Genomic DNA, 19734 nt, shown 5'->3' with positions numbered 1-19734 from the left:
CACCCCACCAGGCTCATCCTCCTCATCCTCCAAGTCATCCACCTCTAATAGATGAATTTGTAGCCTCTTGTGAGTCAAGCTATGTTCTGCAGTATAAGGCTCATCACAAAAGTAACATAGTCCTTTGGCCCTTATGTCATTCATATAAGTTGGTGTCAAACTTATACTAAATCTTGGCTTATCTTTCAATACATCTGAATCAGCAACCAAGGTAGGCTTAGAACTAAGCAAAGGTCTTCCCCCTATATTGTTGTGAGTAGGGTTCTTGACTCTTCCATGACTATGAAGGGTAGGACTAGCAGCCTCATAAAGCTTGGCCAATGTAAATGCTTTTCTTACAGTTTGAGGTTGGAACATCCTCACCATCATCTGCACATCATTCTTCAATCCCCCCAAGAAACAATTCAATATGTAATCTTCTGATAGATCTAGCCTAGTAATGACAACATCAAACTCTTCATGATACTCAGCAATTGTCCCCTTCTGTCTCAACTTCATCAACTCAGCCATATGATCATCACAAACCTCCCCGAATCTTTCAAGTAATGTCTTCACATATTCTCCTCAGGTAGGTAGTGAATTCATCCGCATAGACCTCACATACGCATGATGTCACTTCAAGGCTTTACCTTCAAAATGCATAATTGCAAGCTTCACCTTAAAATCCTCATGCATGTTATCCACCATGAAATAGGTTTCACACTGGTATAACCACTCATTCACATTGGTTCCATCAAATCTAGGAAATTATATCCTAGATAATTGAGTGTGACATGCATATGTGTAGGGAGGATTACGTTCACCTTGATTATTATGGTGGTGATCTCTACTTCCAATGCTTGATTTATTCGACAAAGATGATCCTTCTGATGCCGCATTCTGCCTGATTACCTCCTTAACTGACTGCTTCACAGATTCATCCATTGATTTCTACAGTGAGCTCATACTCTGCTAGACGCAACTCCAATTTTTCTGAAATTCGCATCTCCAACCGCTCCTCAATTTCTCTTGTTGCAGTTTGCATACGCGTGGATTCTACCATCCCTTCCCAGAAAAAAGAGGCTCTAGATACCAATTGATGTGGTTGGTTATGGAATTCAAGGATTTCAAGCAAGAAACGATGAATTCAATGGAATAAGTGTAGGAATTCCTATGATTAAGAAAGGAATTCAAACAATTCTTATTAGCAATGATCAAGAATTACAAGATTTTTAGGTTTAAGAGAAAGAGAAGTTTAGCAACTTTCTAAAAATAGAAATCAGTTACAACCAACTTTTGAAAACTTACTATTTATAGCATAACCTCCTAACTACCTTTTAACACATAATTACATAATTACCCCTATCAAGGATATTCCACCTTATGGAACAAAGATGAAAAATTAACCCATTTTGGATGCATGATTATCTTTCCCAACAAATATCGCTATCAAGAATCAAACTCCGACATTTTGGTCAAGACCCAATTCCAATTCTACGAGTACTTCCTTGCGCCAAAGGGACCTCATTGAATTCACATCGACTAATGTTGGCATTTTACAATTTAACTGTTGTTACAATAACAAAGCAATAGTCAACTCAAATCTTGACCCTTAATCATTATATAGCAACGGATAAATGGTTTCAAAGTCAAAAACTAAAGAAGGCTAACAATGTTTGCCTATATACAAGAACAATATCCCATGAGCCTTACAGTTATAAACAGTCACATTGATAGGAATTACAAAGCAAAGGCATGATAGGGATAATCAACATATTCTTAGTTACTGATTGGTGATGATAAATTGCAATGTGAATGGTGAGGTGTAACACATATACCATGAGTATGAAATCACTGATGCATGTGCATTAAATGGAAAATAGATCTTTTGCAACACTCACCATAAAACACCGGTCTCAAAAACATGTTAGCAGGTTGATGGAATGGTGGCTAATCTATTTAGTTTCACTTGTTCATTGTGATGGTCAAGCCCTTCCTTTCCAACCCCAGATATATAAACCTGCATCTCACACTGAGCAACAAGTTCAAAGATGCAAGTGTCTCCAAAATTGATGTCGTTGTCACGAACAAACGCCATCCACCCCCCACAAAATGTGTGTACTGTTCTGCCTTTAGCATCGGGAACAGAGTTCACAGTCCAACATTCACCTCTTGAATTACGAAGCATAACTTCTGTTTTGTAGGAGGGGAGATGTGCTGCGGAGAACTGGTACGGGATTTTCTACAATGTAACAGACACTCAATAAGTTAGGGTTGATATTAAGTACATAATCTTTACAAGAACATGTAAATGTTGGCACTAAATGATTGTGTACTACTCACCAAAGTATATGATCCACTGACATTGAACATTTTCATGATTTTCACAAAACTAGGAAAAGGTGAATTGAATGCTTGAGCTACTCTTTGTTCGTCAAGTGTAAACAGCATTCTCAAACCAGCTTTAGCATGTGCACTAAGATCATCTTCAACACGATGCCTCCTCTGAGCAACTGTCTTTGTTTACAGTAATATGACTTAAGTCATAAATTGGAAGGAGAAACTTATATAGAAGGAAAATCTTCATCATTTGTCTTTTTTATTTTTTACTTTCTCTATCAAAGTAACATAATTTCAATGCTCAAGGAATTGAGTTATATACTTCTCTTTTCTTTTCTTTTCTTTCTGAAACTTCATAGAAATTTGTTGCAGAAACATCTAAATTGAATTAGAATTTGAGTGGGCAAGTTAATGGACAAATAGAGGATAAGCCTTACCCAGCTTTTTATGGGCAACTTTTGACTGAGGGCAAAGCCCCATCTTCTTGGAGGTATTTGAAGCTCTACCAGACTTCTTCAAATCAATCGATAAAGTAGCTTCTTGACCATTCTTTGAACACTTTTTATCTGATTGATCAACTTTTATTACACACTTTGAGCTGACTTTAGAATTCATTGGCATATATGTTGTAGTCTTATGGCAAGTGATAGCATGTCCTGCACCAGGCCCACAACTTGCTAGTTTCTCAACCTGGTTGTCAAGTCCATCTTTTCCAACCCCAGCAATTCGAACACGTAATTCACACTCATGTACAAGTTCAAAAATGCAGATATCTCCAACCTTTATGTTATTGCCACGAACAAAAGCCATCCATCCTCCACAAAGAGTGTGACTTGTATGTACTCTAGTTGTTGGCACAGAATTAACAGTCCAATGTTCTCCTTTCAAATTATGAAGAATAATCTTTATCTTGCTGTTAGGAAGATGGACCATGGAAAACTGGTATGGGATATTCTGCATTATACCATTTTTAAACCAATATAAGCAAGGGTTTGATATGTAGAGAGAGAGAAGAGAAAAAGTCACTTCTTCAAGGTTATTGACCTTGAGCACAGTGAATGAGAAATACAAAAAAATTAACCAATAAACTTATAATAAGAAAGATGTGATGAGGAAAGCCAAATATCATCACATTGTTCCATCCCATATCTTATCAATATCAAGGGCAGAAAGCCATGTTAACAATAGAAATATCACTACTCTGCAGATGAACACAAGACCTTAGTTGCCCAGGGGTCAATTTCTAAATGTCATATCAATAGAAAAGGCCTCAATTTTTTTGTATTTTATATAAAAGAACAATATATAGGAGGGTGAGCCTTAGTGCAACGGTAACGATACTAGCCTTGTGACCTAGATGTCATTAGTTCAAGTCCTAGAAACAACATCTTCCATTGTGAGGTTAAGGTTGCGTACATCACTACATTTGCCCTCCCCAGACCCCGCTATATGAGAGCCTCATGCACTAGGCAAGTAGGCAACCCCTTTTTATAAAAGAAGAATATAATATATAGAGAGAGGGGAGAGAAAAGTACAATAGGAGTTGGATAGGAAATCCTCATGAACTAAAGAAAAAACTAGACCGAAAATACAAAGAGATTTCCTAAATAAAAGAACAAAAAACATGCAACAAAGAATGCCAGTCTCTTCGTAAATAAGAATATAATATATAGAGAGAGGGGAGAGAAAAGTACAATAGGAGTTGGATAGGAAATCCTCATGAACTAAAGAAAAAACTAGACCGAAAATACAAAGAGATTTCCTAAATAAAAGAACAAAAAACATGCAACAAAGAATGCCAGTCGAGGCCATGGGCGGACAAAGAGATCCCTCAAAAGAGGCCATGGGCAGAACGCCAAAGAGGCTAGGGAAACTATTCTACCCAGATGAACTCAAGAGACATCCAACATCCTGAGAAAACTCTTGCAGTCCTTTCCAACCAAATGCTCCACAGAACCACGGATCGAGCACATTGCCAAAGCTTCTAAGTTTCCTACCTTACTAGAAAATGTCTCAAACTTATATTGATATAAGAAGCTTGCTTGTATGGGAGATCAGTTGAGAAGTTTGTGAAGCAACATTTTCACTAATAGAAGCTTCACTCCAAGATTTATTGAAATGCACAGACAAGAATAGCTCAAATCTACTAAAGGTTGAAATTCACTAATTAGGACTTGTATGGATGGGATTTTAATTGAGATCATCTTTTGCTGGTAAAGTATACATCTGCAATGCTTTTACCCATGCTTTCATCCTTCATACACGAAGGAAGACATACTATTACGGTTGAATAATCTACCTCAACCAGATCAATTTCTCAAGCAGATGGAGCACTGTACTAGTGACTTAAGAATAAGGGCAGGCATTACATGGTCAAACAACTTAAGTTAGAAACTAAAATCAGAACTGCAGAAGGGAACAACCCACCAGAGTATATGAACCACTGACATTGAAGCTTTTCATGATTCTCACGAAATATGGAAATGGAGAAGTAAATGACCGAGCAACTTTTTTCTCGTCATGTGCTGATAAATTTGATATTGAAACTCCATTGGGAATATATCGATCATCTTCCTTCCCACCTCTACACATGATTGCAGCCTCTGTATTTAAGTTAACAAGTCAACCAGGTATTAAATTTAAGATTTTACTAATATATTGAATTCAAAGTAGGATTTTCACATATACAAGTTTGAGCTTTAAATAAGTGTGTGCTATTGCATAAATAGAAGAACATGAATGCAGAATGTGCTTTCCTAGAGAAGTAGGTGACTATGCAAGATTATATCAGTTTTAAGAGGTATTTTTTGCCAGACCCAGAATAAGATCAAATCACTTGTACCTTCATATCCATTGCGATTTTTCATGTGAAAAGGTACAGGGACATCATTAGCTGAACATTCTTTGGAGGTTTCTTCTGTTTCTCTGAACACACTAATTGGTTTTACTATCTCATATTGTGTTAGTTCTTTACCAACAGCATCCAAATAAGAAATCTCCTTCCTGTCTCTTTTATGTCCATTAATATTATCAAACTCACAGCAATTTTGATTGCATTGAGAATGAAATGCTGTTTCTTTCTCACATCTACTTTTATCGAATACTTGCACGGTGAAATGCAAGTGAGCATCATATCTGAAAACTAGGAGGTCACCACATTCTAATTGATGATCTTCCACAAATGTTGGCCATCCATGATGAAAGAATAGATCATTGTCCTGCTTAACCAATCGAACAGGCCATATATGTCCATTAGCACCTACTAATGAAACTAGGTCATATGTCCAGCTCTCCATGTAACGTAAAAATCCAGCTGGAATTTTCTGCAACAAAAGAAGTTATCTTTTAACAAAAAAATCTAAAATATTTATGACAGAATGAACCAAAACACACATTTTATGATAGATGAACCAAAATATGAGAAAAGTATTGTATGATAACTTGACAAAAATGAACATTTATGACAAGATGAACTGCTATCCTTCATCTCCCATACCCTCTTTTAGAAAAGTGGCACTGGCAACTTAGGGAGATAATCTAACAGTGAACCTTTCATTAAGATGACTGTTTCTGGTATTCTTTACCTTTTTAAGGGTATCCTTGAAGAAGAATGGTCGGAAAGCTAGGAAGCCCAAATACGACATTACACAGATTCAACATTTTTTATACAAAAAATCGGCCACGAACGACTATGACGGAAGATATAACATCAGTAGAAGATTAATATAAAAGCACAAAACTTAACTTGAAAAGGATACATAATGTTTTAAAAGTTGGTGCAAGTCATTGAGCATAATAAAATACTGAGTCATTACTGACTTTTATCCCCATATTGTGGCATTTCCATCTATAATGTATAAATTTGAAAAAGTGCATGTAAAAATTCTGTACAATACAGATCCAAAGACAAATACTTATTGTTATGAAGTAAAACATCAAATGACAAATGAGATATAAGTATTAGGTGGAAAGTTTAAGACTTTATGGTTACCTAGCTAACTTGCTTCATTCTCTTTAAAATAAGTTTTACATTGGAGGAGAGTGAAAAATGCAGTCCAGTGTACGAGACTTCCACTAAGTGAGATATGGGGAGGGTAAATGTATGCAGCCTACCCTACAAGTGAAGTGGATAGGTTGTTTCCAGGACTTGAACCAGTGACATCATGATCATTAAACAACAACCTTATTGTTGTACACAGGTACTAATTATTATGCATTGTATCTTAATACATAAATTGGCCTCCTCCTCCTCCTAACTTGTACAACTAGTGACAATAGATGCTAACAATAAGTTAATTAAAAAAAGGAAATGCTTCATCAATAACACTTACTACAATTAGAACTTGAAGAACATGCAATTAGGTCTAAAAGCGAGAAGAAATTAAATTAGGGTAAATTACTTACCAGTCTCTCAGATGTAGAGGTAGAAGAATAAACCTCATAAAAGTGAGGCCTTCTAACATTTAACCTTTCTTCATTCCCACAACTCTCGCACGCCATCAATGTTTTTTTCTTTCTTCAAAGAACAAATTTTGAGTAGTGTGTTGTAAACATCAACGTAAGCAACTACACAGCATCTGAGAATTTTCTACAAAGAGAAATGAACACAATTGATAATAGCAAATTGGAATTAAATTAGGGTTTCTATTTTTTTTCTTCAGTTACGATGAGAAGAGAAGTAGAATTTGTGAAAAACGGAACCGTAGCGAAGAAGTGATTTGGGAAAATTTATGGATCGAGAGCTTCAGCTTTTGATTATTCCTCTTTCGATTTTTTGTTTTCACTTGGGTCTGTCATTTTCATTTAGCATTGTGTAATGTGATGTAGGCGCGTGGGATTTACGTCGTGTAAAACGACAGCGTATTTATATGTCAATGAATTGTGCAGCACGATTCACAGTGCCATGTGGTGGTGGTGGAGTGAAAGATAGTAGTAGATTCATCGACGTATAAGCGGTTGTGACATTGTAGCTGTAATTGTCCATCATCAATATCACTCAAATTATTAGAAGAAATAATCATATATTTAAAAATTTGAAAATGATTATTAATGAAGACAAAAAAGATATCATTAGTACCAAAAATAAGAAAAATTAAGAAGGAAATGGACTAATTGTTGAAGAGTTTAAATCTACATATATCTATTTACTCGGTAATAATTAATATTCACACTACTAATACATACATATTAAATTCATGGTTTAATTGATTATCAAAACTAAATCAAGTAGGGTCAAATGTTATAAGAACATTTTTTGTGGAGTTATTAAATTTTCAAAATTACTGATGTCAACGTTCTTAAAAATATCACTGAATATAACTCCTTTAGTTCCCCTAATTGTAAATTTTGGTTTGTGGATTAATATATTCGGTCTAATATTTATGCAATATTAATGTAAAAACTTATATACTCTTACTATATTATTTTTTGAAAAGTAAATAATAATTAAAAATGGTGAATGATATAGTGATAATGTAAAATACTTATATATTTAATGCATACACTTTCTCTAATTTATTTATATTAAGAGTTTAAAAGTATAATTTTTTTACATTGTAAACCCAACATCTGTCATTAAGTATAGTAGAGCAGTAGTTGAGCCTTTTAATGATTTGTATCACCAACTAACTTTTTGTTGTTGTAACTTGTAAATCCATTCTCTTACTTTAGAAAGCAGAATGGTTCAACTACTAATCATCTATTAGGTCAAATGGATCTAACTTGAGTGCTTTAATTTTGAAGATTTGGCACGTTATGACTTTGCTCAGAGTCTAACTACGACTATCTCCTGTTCAAATCAACGTATATATTTACCTCACTTAAATTGCTAAACTTGAGAGTGGTGGTATGGTAGAAGGGAATTATATGTATTACATAAATTAATTACTAGTTAATTATTAGTATTGTATATAATTACATTATGTTATAAGAGTAGAGATCCATTTACACTCAAGTTAAGTTATATTCAATCTCAGTCATTTATTTTCTTAAATCCAACAAATCATAAAGGTGAATGAAATAAATGATGAGAAGAAAAAAAAAATCTTAAATTAAGTTTAACTCATTTGGTTTGTTGAATTTAAGAAAATGTATCACTGAGATTGAATGTAATCAAATTATAATCAAATTGACTATGTATAATGGTTTAGACTATAGATAGTTCCATCAATCATATTCGACTATGTCTACTATTTTATTTAATATTTTTTTTAGAAAAAGATTTATGTACTGTATGAGTTTTTATATTATTAATATATCATCTTCCATTTTTTCAATCATTATTAACTCTTGCATAAAAATAATATAAATGAATGGTGAATACTATAATAATTATGTATAAATTTTTATATTATCAGTGTATAAATAATACACATTTTTTTTTCTTTTTTCTTGTATGTGTACAACTCGACCTTGGGTTTTTGATTAAGGAATAATTTCCAATATATGATTGATTATATTTACGTTAGAAAAAATTATTTGAAATAACACAAATAATATAAGAATTTATTAAGTTTTTTATTTACTACATTATCAATACCATTGATGAATTCCTACTTATGTTACAAACACAAGGATTTCTACCTGGACATCTTAGGACAGTTCTGAAAAATAATCTCTTATCGATCTTACAAGAAAATACTATGCAAATCCAAAATCAATAATAGTTAGTATTTCACTTAATTTTGAAAGCTGGTCATTTAAAAGGTAACAAAATTGAAAATTACGTAGTAAATATTAATTGAAAACTTTATATGAAAAAGGAAGATAATTAAGTGCAAATGGTATAATAAATTATGAAAAATCACTTAAATACAAATTATGTTCTAATTACTTATTAATTAGATATGTAATCATATATAAATAATGAGTTGATATAGTATGAAAGCATTACAAATAATTGACAATATTCATTGTTGTCTTAAAAATTATGAAATAGAAAAAAAATTAAATGTAATATTTATGTATGGTCACATATAAATAATAATTATTTATATATATATTACTACTTTTATTTAATATGGGAATCTAGATCATCAACAAATAAATATTAAACTCAAAATATAAATAATAAAAATGAAAAATGCATGCACTACAATATATAAATTTTATACATTGTTATTTTATCATACATCATTTATATTTAATTATCATTAATTTTAAAAAACTAATACAAATGAATGATGAATAATATAATAAGTATAAATCTGTATAGTACATAAATATAAACTTATAATAAAAATGTAATATATAAACTGAACAATAATGAAATTATGCTTAAAAATGTATGTAATTATAGTATAAAAGTTTTATACACTATTAACTCTTCCTTTACTATTCATTTTTAATTATTATTAATTCTTCAAAAATTAATAAAAATAATTGATATATAATATAGTAACTGTATATAAATCTTTACGCTATATTAAACTCTAATATTATTATTCTTGTGGATACAATTTTTCTAATGACTAGTGTGTACAGACACTTTGTGTCTGTCGGTAAATATTGTGTGATACTACATATTCAATTTTTATATATTTCTTATTTTTTTGAATTAAAATGTATTTTTGTATTGGGTGTACTTTATATTAATTTTTTTGTGTTTACGATAATGTTTAATTTAAGGTGATATATGTGGTTAATTAATGTATTAGTGGTAGTTGCCTAGGATTATATAATTTTTTGTAAAAATTAAATAATGTTAAGGGCAATATAGAAAATGAAAATTACACCATGAAAGAAGTTATTTCAAGTTTTGATTTTATATATAGTATAGATATAGGCTGATTTGATAGTAAATGATATTATTTTTTATCCTTTGACCCGTTTCTTATATGCATAAGCCCAATCCTCTAACCTGAACTGTAGAACCTTCTTCCCCTTCAAACATACTTCAAATTCCAAACAACTTCACACTTGTCCCATTTCATAAAACCTCAACCATACACCAATTCAACATTACATTCCAACCCAACCACCACCATGGCTGTGAGGGTTACCTTCTCCTACTCCCTCCACGTCACCCAAAACCTCCTCTCCTCATCTCTAACACGCGCCGCCACCACCCCCCGCTTCCAGGATTCCTGGACACGCGCCTGCGTTTCCCAATCCAACGACAACAACCCTACCCTTCACCGTAATTACCACTTCGCCCCTGCCACCCCCATCCTCGCCTCCGCGATCCTGGGCGGTCATGCCGCGAACCCCATCGCACTCGGCATGTTCTCGCTGCTGAGGTCATCGGTGACGTTGACGGAGGGTATATTTGGTATTTCACCGGTGAAGCCAGGTAAAATTATACCGTTTCTTCAGGTGTCGAAGTGGCTCCCTTGTAGCGAACCGGTTAATGGTTTGGGCGGTTCTGAGAGTGGGAAATTGTGTTTAAGTGTTAGTGATTCGAGTTCGAGTTCGGGTTCGGGTTCGAGGATTGGGAATAGAAGAAGTTGGGTGTCGTGGTTGTTGAATATTAGTTCGGGTGATGCGAAATCGGTGTTTACTGCTATGAGTGTTTACTTGCTGTACCGGTCATCACTTGCTGAACCGAGATCGATTCCTACGTCTTCAATGTACCCAACTCTTAATGTTGGTGATTGTATTTTAGCAGAGAAGGTTAGTTATACCTGGTAATTGAAATTAAAGGGAAAGGAATGTCGGGTGAAGAGCGTAACTTTATGGTCTGTTTGCGAGTTCAGTTTTGGAAGCGAAAAGACCCTTAATAAATTTGAACACCATATACAGAGAATGATTTAAATGGTTGGGCATCGGCACAATGGTAAAGTTGTTGCTTGGTGACCAGTTTCAAATCCTCAAAACTGCCTCCCTGTTTGCGGAGTTAGGGTTGAGTACATGTACCGTCCCCATAACTTAATATACGGAGCCTTGTGCACTAGGGCTGCCCTTTTATAGAGAGAATGATTTTCCTGTAGCCTGTAGAGTAGATGCACCTTCTTCAGTATACATGTTGACAATATGGTTGTTATTAGTTGTAGACTATTAGTAAATACATGATTAGTACAAATAGATAGTATGAACTAAAAAGTTAAGGGAACCAAAATAAGTTTCAAACATAGAAGTCAAACTAAAATAGTGTGGACTTATATGTATTGTGTGTCTGGCAACTCTTCTGGGGGATGATAAGCTATTCAATGAGCTCATTTGACAGAAGAATACTTGTTTGGTTAAGGAAGAATTTTAAAAAGGTCATGACCAATAAGTTCTGATTAGATAAGTCAATAGAACTGTATAATTATTTTATGGCTTATAAGTTAGAAGCTTTTAAATCATTTACACTTACCAGGTAGTTGCCTGGTTTCAAGCACAGAGTATCAATTCAATCATCTATCTTATTGGCCATAAGCTTTCAGCTCCTAACTTTTCAGGCTTCAGCTAGCCCTTCAGGTAGTTGTGCTAAACACACCCGCAATTTTTTGTGAAGATTTTTTCACAACTTTTGGGGAGTCGTGGCTTCCACCGATCAGATAGAAGCTCCGCCACTAGCTACAAGATTAGTTATGAGTTGCTACACTATGTATACAGAGATGCATTTGATTCATGTAGCTAGCTAAATACCGAAAGGTATAACATGGTTGATAGTTCTTTTGCTAAACTAACTTTCTAACCTCCGTCAACCATACACCATTCACATTGATCAGTGGTGTATGGTTGAATAGTATTAGATGATCAGATTGATTCTTCGCCTAATTAACTTGTGGATTATGGCTTAAGAGACTAAAAAATCCTTACATTGGGAAATTAAATGGTGTATGGTTGAGCAAGTGGACTTACTTTCACAAGACCTTTTTACTATTTTTTAACTTATTTTCCTCAGCCTCAAGAGCCGAGGTTAAGAAAACCCTTAACTTATAGAGGTGAGGCCTACCTTAAAAACCCGATATGAGCAAGTAATTATAATAGATCAAAATTAGAGAGATGTTATTATATTGCTTTTACTTATTGTTAACTAATTGCGTTGTGCTTTTATACATGATGTAACAGGTTTCTTTCTTCTTTAGAAAGCCTAATGTTTCCGATGTAGTAATATTTCAAGTGCCTCCAAATTTACAGGTATCATATTACAATCTCAGCAGGGCATTATTGCTGTTGCTTCTAGACCTTAGTTTTGTTCTGATATTAAGGTGCCAATTTTCTTCCTTGAATATCTCGGTGTTATGCAGGCAGCTGGCTATAATTCAGCTGAAGTGTTCATAAAAAGAATTGTGGCTAAGGCTGGGGACTGTGTTGAAGTAAGCTTCTAACTTGGAGTAACTAATTGATAAATTTGGTATTAGGCCTTGTTTAGGTACTACACTTGTTTCTGTTCAAACAATTGCACCTTCATCTCTAACATATTTATGTGTTTTGGGTTTTCTGGTAGGTTCGAGATGGAAAACTATTGGTAAATGGTGTTCCTCAAGAAGAAGAATTTGTATTAGAGCCACTTGCTTATCAGATGGATCCAGTGGTAAAAGATTAACTAGTTTTGTTTTTCTTCCACTTGTAATGGTAATATTTTTAGTTGATTGTGGGATTTGGAAACATTGTTGTTAATAGTTTTTATTTTATATTTTGTTGTAGGTTGTGCCAGAAGGTTATGTCTTTGTGATGGGAGATAATCGTAATAACAGCTTTGACTCACATAACTGGTATTTTTTCTCATAAACACTTGCTTTTTTCTTCTTTTTCTGTTCAGAATATGTTGCTTTTGGTGGGCGATACATTTTGACGCATGATGATGGGAATAATGTAATCAACATCCATGTTCTATGTATTATCAGAACACAGACATTGCATGCTATCATATTTATACTGTGTAGAGATAAGAATTGTGATGATGTCTAGCATATGTTGATTTGCTTTTGGTGTCTTTCAGGGGTCCACTCCCTATCAAGTACATTCTTGGCAGATCCATGTTTCGGTACTGGCCTCCATCTGAAGTATCCGACTCTGTAAAGTATGGGTAAGGGGCCGATATTCTCCGGGTTTTCCAAAACCAAACAATAAGGGTGATTGTGAGTTCAAGATTTTTTTGCAAACAAATTAACACCGTGTGGAGATCAGTGTAGGGATACAAATAAGGAAGGGTTTCCTTGTAATTTCTTTATATCCTGGGCAGTAAATATAATTTGCTCATTAATATAAGACTGCAAGTATATGCTATTTTTCTCTCCTTGTACTGCCCGAGCTAGGTAGAATGCTAACCGGGCTGACTTGGTATGGATGTTGATTGGTCAGCTTGCTCAGTGGTGATTTCAGCTCTCGAAGATCCTCTCCCAGTGGAGTAAGTTGAGGGTGGCTGCAAAACATTTCGATGTCAAATAAGAATGAGAATAAGTGATTAAGCAAGTTTAGAGATGGTAAATGAATAAATGATCACCAATCTATACTCTCTTTAAGGTTCTGTTTGCGAGTTGGTTTTTAGAGGGGAAAGGAGAAAAAAGGAAGGTTTGAAAGTCATCTCACAAGTGTATTTCATGACTCTGAAGCTTTTCTCTATCCTCTATTGCCAACTCACAAACAGGCCCTAAGACTTCCATGTTGATAGGTGAAGGGTATATATGTCTATGTAGATTTATGAGAAACATAGAATCACCTCTGATGAGGCAGGTTGACCTTGTGGGGAAAGTTTGTTAGAGGCTACATTGTAACATGATGTTAGGAGAAGAAGCTAGAAGGCTTTCATGTCTAACAAATTATAGCAGTCCAAGTTATATTTTACTTGATATTACATTGACTAAATTAACATCTGGTGGCGTTAAAGAATAGTATTGTTGTTTCATTGGAAGAGGAAGAGTGGAAAATTGTTTGAATTTGTCTGCAAGTGAACTGTGAAGAAGTTGCAATATCAAATAAAATGGAGTAGGGCGTGATGGTAAGGGAAGTGTATCTATTGTCTCAAAATATGTGTCTCCATGTATATTTGCTAGGGTTAATTAAAAAATATTGAAATTAAAATTTTAATAATTATGTATTTTTCTGATCAATTATAACTAATGGGCGAGTAAGTCCGATGTGTAATGCAATGTCAGAGGAAACAGGGTATAGGACGAAGGTTGGTGGGTGGTGGCGGTTGAGGTGTACACTTTTACACCATGGAACTACAATCTAATGTGAAGTGGAAGGGAAAAATACAAAACCAGGCTGAATTTTGAATTTTTTGGGTAGAATGTAAAGAAATTTCATTACATGAACAAAACAATACAACCAAAAAGCATAGTTTAAGGAAAAAATAGTTCAAGTGGCAAACCTTTAGGAAGGGTTGAACTTAAAACAAGCTCAGCCATATATAGTGTGAATTCATTATTACATCCATCATTCAAATCAAGCATTACAGCATAATAATATCAATCTACAATCTGAATTCCAATACTATCAAAGTACAATCTCTTCAAATTTATTCATGTCATAGCTGCACACTTGCTTAAGTAGCTTGGAGACATGACACTTTGTTAGATAAATATTATCTGATAAGCATTATGATGTTATTTGATCTATGTAATCAACAAGATAAAAGTTTAGTTGTTGTATTAGTTGCAAAATATATTTTTCTGCTTTACTAAACAAGGCCAGAACATCAGCAAAACACATGTTAGTCAATTTCAACTCCTTGCATTTAAGAGGGCAAATTTTAAGGAACCTATGTTCCTCATCCTTGACTTAAATGAGATGAACCTTTTTTCTTTTGCAATTTTCAGTCCCATTTTGGTTTCAAAATTAAATTAAATAAATTAGTTGAAGAAAAAATTAACAAAAACTTGGAAATATTTAGTTGAACAAATTACATAATAATTTTTTGAGACATTAAAGTTCATATTACATTATTATTATTTAATTTTTTCTTAAAGTATATTTGTGGGTCACCAACATAATATAAATGTATACAGACTTGATGAACAAATAAATAGAACTAAATAGATAAATGAGCGAAAATACAATCATGCAGGCAAACATGACTTGTTTTATCATCTATACTGGTGGGTATTCATATCATTAGTGTTTAGTATTTATTTATACTTCTATACTTACTATATATAAAGTTAAAACTTAAAATAACTATTATTATGGTTTTATTTTCCTATTTTTTCCTTAATATTTTTTATTTCTAAAGTAAAATAATATAATCATAGGTAACTATAATTAATATATCTCATTTAAAGTTGGATATTATAATAATACAAAAATTATAATATGAAGTATAAAAACATTCTAATTTTCTAAAATAATAAAAAAATTAGTATTTAATATATAGAATAATGATGTGAGTCCACAGCCACAAAATATCTGTTGACACAAGTAATCCTGTAATAGTGCAATGTCATTAAAAATAATTATTTATCGAGTGTCAAAATCTTACCGAATTATTTGGGAAAAAACAAAGGATTCGAAACTAATGTAATAGTTTCGCAGATAAAACTAAAGTACGAAACCAATAATGTCTCACCGATTTCAGAAGCACAGTATCGTTCAACGAACTCTACCTCTCCGCGATGATTTCTTCTTATTTCCCACTTTCCTTCTTCATCTTTCTCCTTCAAATCACTGCTTTTCTTTCTTCTCCTATTCCAAACCCTTCTTCCAATCTTACCCACATCTTACAGGTACATACACAAAAATTCAAATTTCAAAAAATGTTCTTTTTTTCATTCTAATTCTCTTATTCATTGAATTCAGGATGTGTTGAAAGCAATAACAGCGAAGCAAAAATGGGATTTGAAAGATGTGAGGGTTTTGAAATTGGACATTGGAAAAGTTAGGTTTGGAACGTTCCGTAGCTACGAATTTCGAATCGGGTCGGGTAAGAATAACTTGACGCTCAAATTCTCTGACAAGGTTTCGTCTTGGAACAAATTCGCAATACCCAAGTCCGATTTAGGGTTTCTTATTCATCAAATTAGTTACCTCGCTGTGCTTGATGGAATCAAATTGGATGGTCCATTTGAATTGAGGGTCGATGGAATTCATAATCTCTCCTTATCTTTGCCCGTAAGTAATTTCCCCCCTTCCATTTCTCTTTGTTTTAACATTATATGGTTGTTTTTGTTGTTGGAATTCAATTCAGATCTCACTATGTTGATGTTTGGGAAATCACTTAATTAAGCGCTTATTAGCTGATAAACTGAAAATAGCTTATAAACTATTTTAGTAAGATCTTCCAAACATCCTCTATAAATGGTATTTTACTCATACTTAATGGATGAGAAAACTTGACACTTAATAACTCTAGTTGTTACTGTTAGTGACAACCTTTTATTTCTTACATGTATTTGTTATAGTCATGGTTATTGGTTTTAAATTGCGAGGGTGAGCATCGGCCCAAAAGTAAGTTTGCTTGCATTGTGACTTGAAGTTAGAGTTCAATTCCTCGAAGCAATCTCTGACTCTCTCCTCTTCTGAGAGAGAGTAAGACTGCATACATTGGGACACCCTTTTTTATGGTTTTAAATTGCAATCACATATGTGGTTGCATTGCATTCACCGCAGTTGTGATGACTATACATTTGTAGTAGATTACTAACACGACAATATTGCGACTGTAAATTAAAACTGCGGTTGAAGCTTTAATAATTATTACTTCAGTTTTTTGGTTGCTTATGTCAACATCTTTATTGTGTAGCAAATTGTATCTCCAAAGCCAAACATATTTTACTGTCATTTATGTCCTGCTCCTAGTTCAGTTGCATATTTGAGATTTATCCTGCCATTAATAAGATTCCTTTTTATATATCCAAGTGGGTCTGTGTGCAATAAGCCAATAACTAGAAAGGTCTTGATTTTCAGTAACTCTTGATCCTGTGTTACAGATGAATGTATCATATACTGGTTTAAAACGCATCATTGTTGGTGAAGGCATTACGGTAGAAGTAAGGGGAGCACAAGAAATTTCTCTTTATCACTCGGCTGGTCTTGATCTGCAAATGAATGGAAGTACCATGTTTAGAAAGAGGAAGAGTGACCTTTTCCCCTTTCTTCAATCAACGTGTATGCCTCTAATTCCCATACGCATATTAGGGTCTGCATCATTGGTTGCTTATAGAGCTCGGAACCCTTCTACATATATAGGAACTACATTGATCTCAGAGGATACTGTTGAGCTGCTTCCAGAAAAATGTTACGATGATCATACTTATAGAAAACGAGCATGTCCAATTGATTCCTTAAGTTTGAGATTAAGTATGGTGAAGGAAATTTTGAAGAGTCTTCTTGTTCGGAAGATTCTTGAAGATCAGTTTTTTGGCTTCCTCAAAGCAGTTATTAAAGCATCAGTTTCTGTAAAATTCCCCTTAGAATTGGAAATAGACGTTGGGAGTAATATCACCCTTGGTCGTACATTACCTGATTGGAGGACAAGGCCCAGTGTAGGAAGGGTTTGGTTCGAAATATTGGCCAGAGTTGAGGAAAACAGGTTAAAGCCTGTTTCAATCAAGAAACTGAAACCTTTTATTGAATCTGATTCAGTTTCATGGGCTAGTTTGTTGTCCAATATGTCCTATACAAAGATGCGACCTGTTCTTCTTCCTCCAGAGGCTCTTACACTGGATGTGAAATGGTAGGAGATACTGTTGGAAGTTGTATTTTTCTTTTTTAATACTTCCTTAGGCCACATTTCTAGATTCTTCTGTTAATCTTGTTGTATACTTGTTCACTAATTCTTGTAAAATATCAATGATGCACTCATAACTGGTCTTGTAAATACCAAAATAGGAGAGAGGCCAAAGAAGAGAAAAATGATTTGGACCTAAATTTTTTTAACTGCCACTTCTGATGGTGATGTCTAGACTTAAGCAGGTCTGCTATTTGGGATGTTTTGTTTTTTGTTCAGGGTATTGAATGTGCAGTGTGCTTATGTTTGAGGATGCCTTGTATTGTTAAAAGAGTGTATTGAAGAATAATATTTCAGTATGGATCTAGATCTTGATTATTCCTTCTCTATACTCAATTTCAGAATTCTATACTATTTTTCCTGAATCTTGACAAAAAATCCAAGTTTGATGGTATGGTAAGTTGCAATTAGCTATTACCAATTTGAGCATGATTGTTGTTAAAGGCAGTCCTCCTCTGTTCCTGAGTTTTAGCACCAAGTTTCTGGCATATCATAATCCAAACCTATCCAAGCATTGCATTTGGTTTGGGATGAAAATCTACTCACCGTGTGGCTATGACCAACAATTCTGAAGTACCTATATCATTTTGGTTTGATTCATGAATTGTTTTTAGTTGAAGATTAGAAGAAAAATGTTCAAACAAATGAGAAAGTTTTTACATTCCATGACATCTCACTTATGATGAAATGAGAAATTTTGAATTCTAACCTTTTTAGATGGGAATACGATTACCGACAATGTGTTGGTTTAATACTATAACGCACCGGTAGATCTCAGGGATGACCAAAAGATTAAGAGTTTGATTTTTGGGAGGAACACTTGTTGGGAGAGATAACCACATACTTAGGGTGGCTTCTAAGTTGGCCTTATTTAAACGTAATATTTTACTTAGGGAGGATGAATTGCTATGTGTTGTTTGCTTAAGATATCCTGAAGACCTTGATCATTTATTTCTCTCTTGCAATTGTGTCATGAATGTGTGGTCTGAATTTTATGCTTGGTTGAAGCTTCCTTTAATTATTCCCCAATCTGTTACTTACTGCTCCCTTAATCATTCATGATTCGAATTGGAATGTTCACAAGGGGAGTAAAATTTGGAAAATGTTGTGGTTCTGTAGGGTTTGGTCTATTTGGATGAGGAGGAATGAAGCAACTTTTAATGGCAAAAAAAGTAATCATTCACAGGTGTTACACACTATCCAAGTTAGCTCATGGCTTTGGTATTCTGCTTGTTGTGGTTCTAATTTTTTTTCCTTTTACGCAATGGTGTTTAGACCATTGGTTTTGTATTCTTAATCATTGTATTAAAAACAGATCCTAACTCTGGGTAGCACCCCTTGTGCTTTTTTAATGCATTTCTTTTGCTATCTCAAAAAAAAAAATATACCCTGAAAGAGATTAGTTCCTTACCTAAAATGTCAAAATGGTGTGAAGATACCATTGGTAATACTAAAAAAAAATGATTATCTGGAATGTGTTCAAAATAACCAAATACCACCTTATTTCAATTGTTTCTACAGCCAATTAATGAGGTACGCTATCCTTGTGACTCTGCTGCTACTTTCAATGAAATGAGTTAAATGATATCTCAATGCACAATTGGACTTGTGGAAAGTAAATAAATATATACAATCTTATTAGTAAGTAAAAGGAATATTTTCAATATTTGAATTCATCACCTTTAAATCATAAGACAAACAACAACACCAAACATGAATATTACATTCTTTGTAACAAACCTCAATAATGAATCAAAATTTGATCAATCTAGTGGGTGCTTTCTTGGCAGAACCACAACAATATGGGCTAATACATA

General features: G+C 33.7%; 3 protein-coding genes across 3 annotated transcripts; 2 read left to right on the top strand and 1 right to left on the bottom strand.

The window, feature by feature from the left end:
* Nucleotides 1-1572: 1572 nt before the first annotated feature.
* On the bottom strand, nt 1573-7310 carry LOC109338044 (B3 domain-containing protein Os01g0723500-like). Its single transcript, XM_019575180.1, has 6 exons — nt 6724-7310; nt 5162-5642; nt 4747-4922; nt 2757-3273; nt 2323-2492; nt 1573-2221 (listed from the first exon to the last, which is right to left on the bottom strand). The coding sequence occupies exons 1-6, from the start codon at nt 6817-6819 to the stop codon at nt 1907-1909; spliced, it is 1755 nt and encodes a 584-aa protein (XP_019430725.1). The 5' UTR covers nt 6820-7310; the 3' UTR covers nt 1573-1906.
* A 2865-nt stretch (nt 7311-10175) lies between these two features.
* On the top strand, nt 10176-14124 carry LOC109338046 (thylakoidal processing peptidase 1, chloroplastic-like). Its single transcript, XM_019575182.1, has 7 exons — nt 10176-10929; nt 12316-12384; nt 12495-12563; nt 12695-12781; nt 12895-12962; nt 13190-13276; nt 13552-14124. The coding sequence occupies exons 1-7, from the start codon at nt 10303-10305 to the stop codon at nt 13604-13606; spliced, it is 1062 nt and encodes a 353-aa protein (XP_019430727.1). The 5' UTR covers nt 10176-10302; the 3' UTR covers nt 13607-14124.
* A 1584-nt stretch (nt 14125-15708) lies between these two features.
* Nucleotides 15709-18242, top strand: LOC109338045. The gene is made up of 3 exons (XM_019575181.1): nt 15709-15914; nt 15988-16299; nt 17118-18242. Exons 1-3 carry the CDS (start codon nt 15804-15806, stop codon nt 17865-17867), a joined length of 1173 nt encoding a protein of 390 aa, XP_019430726.1. The 5' UTR covers nt 15709-15803; the 3' UTR covers nt 17868-18242.
* The last annotated feature ends 1492 nt before the right edge of the window (nt 18243-19734 follow it).

This window comes from Lupinus angustifolius, unplaced genomic scaffold, assembly GCF_001865875.1.
Source record: "Lupinus angustifolius cultivar Tanjil unplaced genomic scaffold, LupAngTanjil_v1.0 Scaffold_17_12, whole genome shotgun sequence".
In the NCBI taxonomy this organism is placed as follows: Eukaryota; Viridiplantae; Streptophyta; class Magnoliopsida; order Fabales; family Fabaceae; genus Lupinus; species Lupinus angustifolius.
The sequence above is the reverse complement of the archived record's forward strand: the minus strand, read 5'-3'. Positions and strand labels throughout refer to the sequence as shown.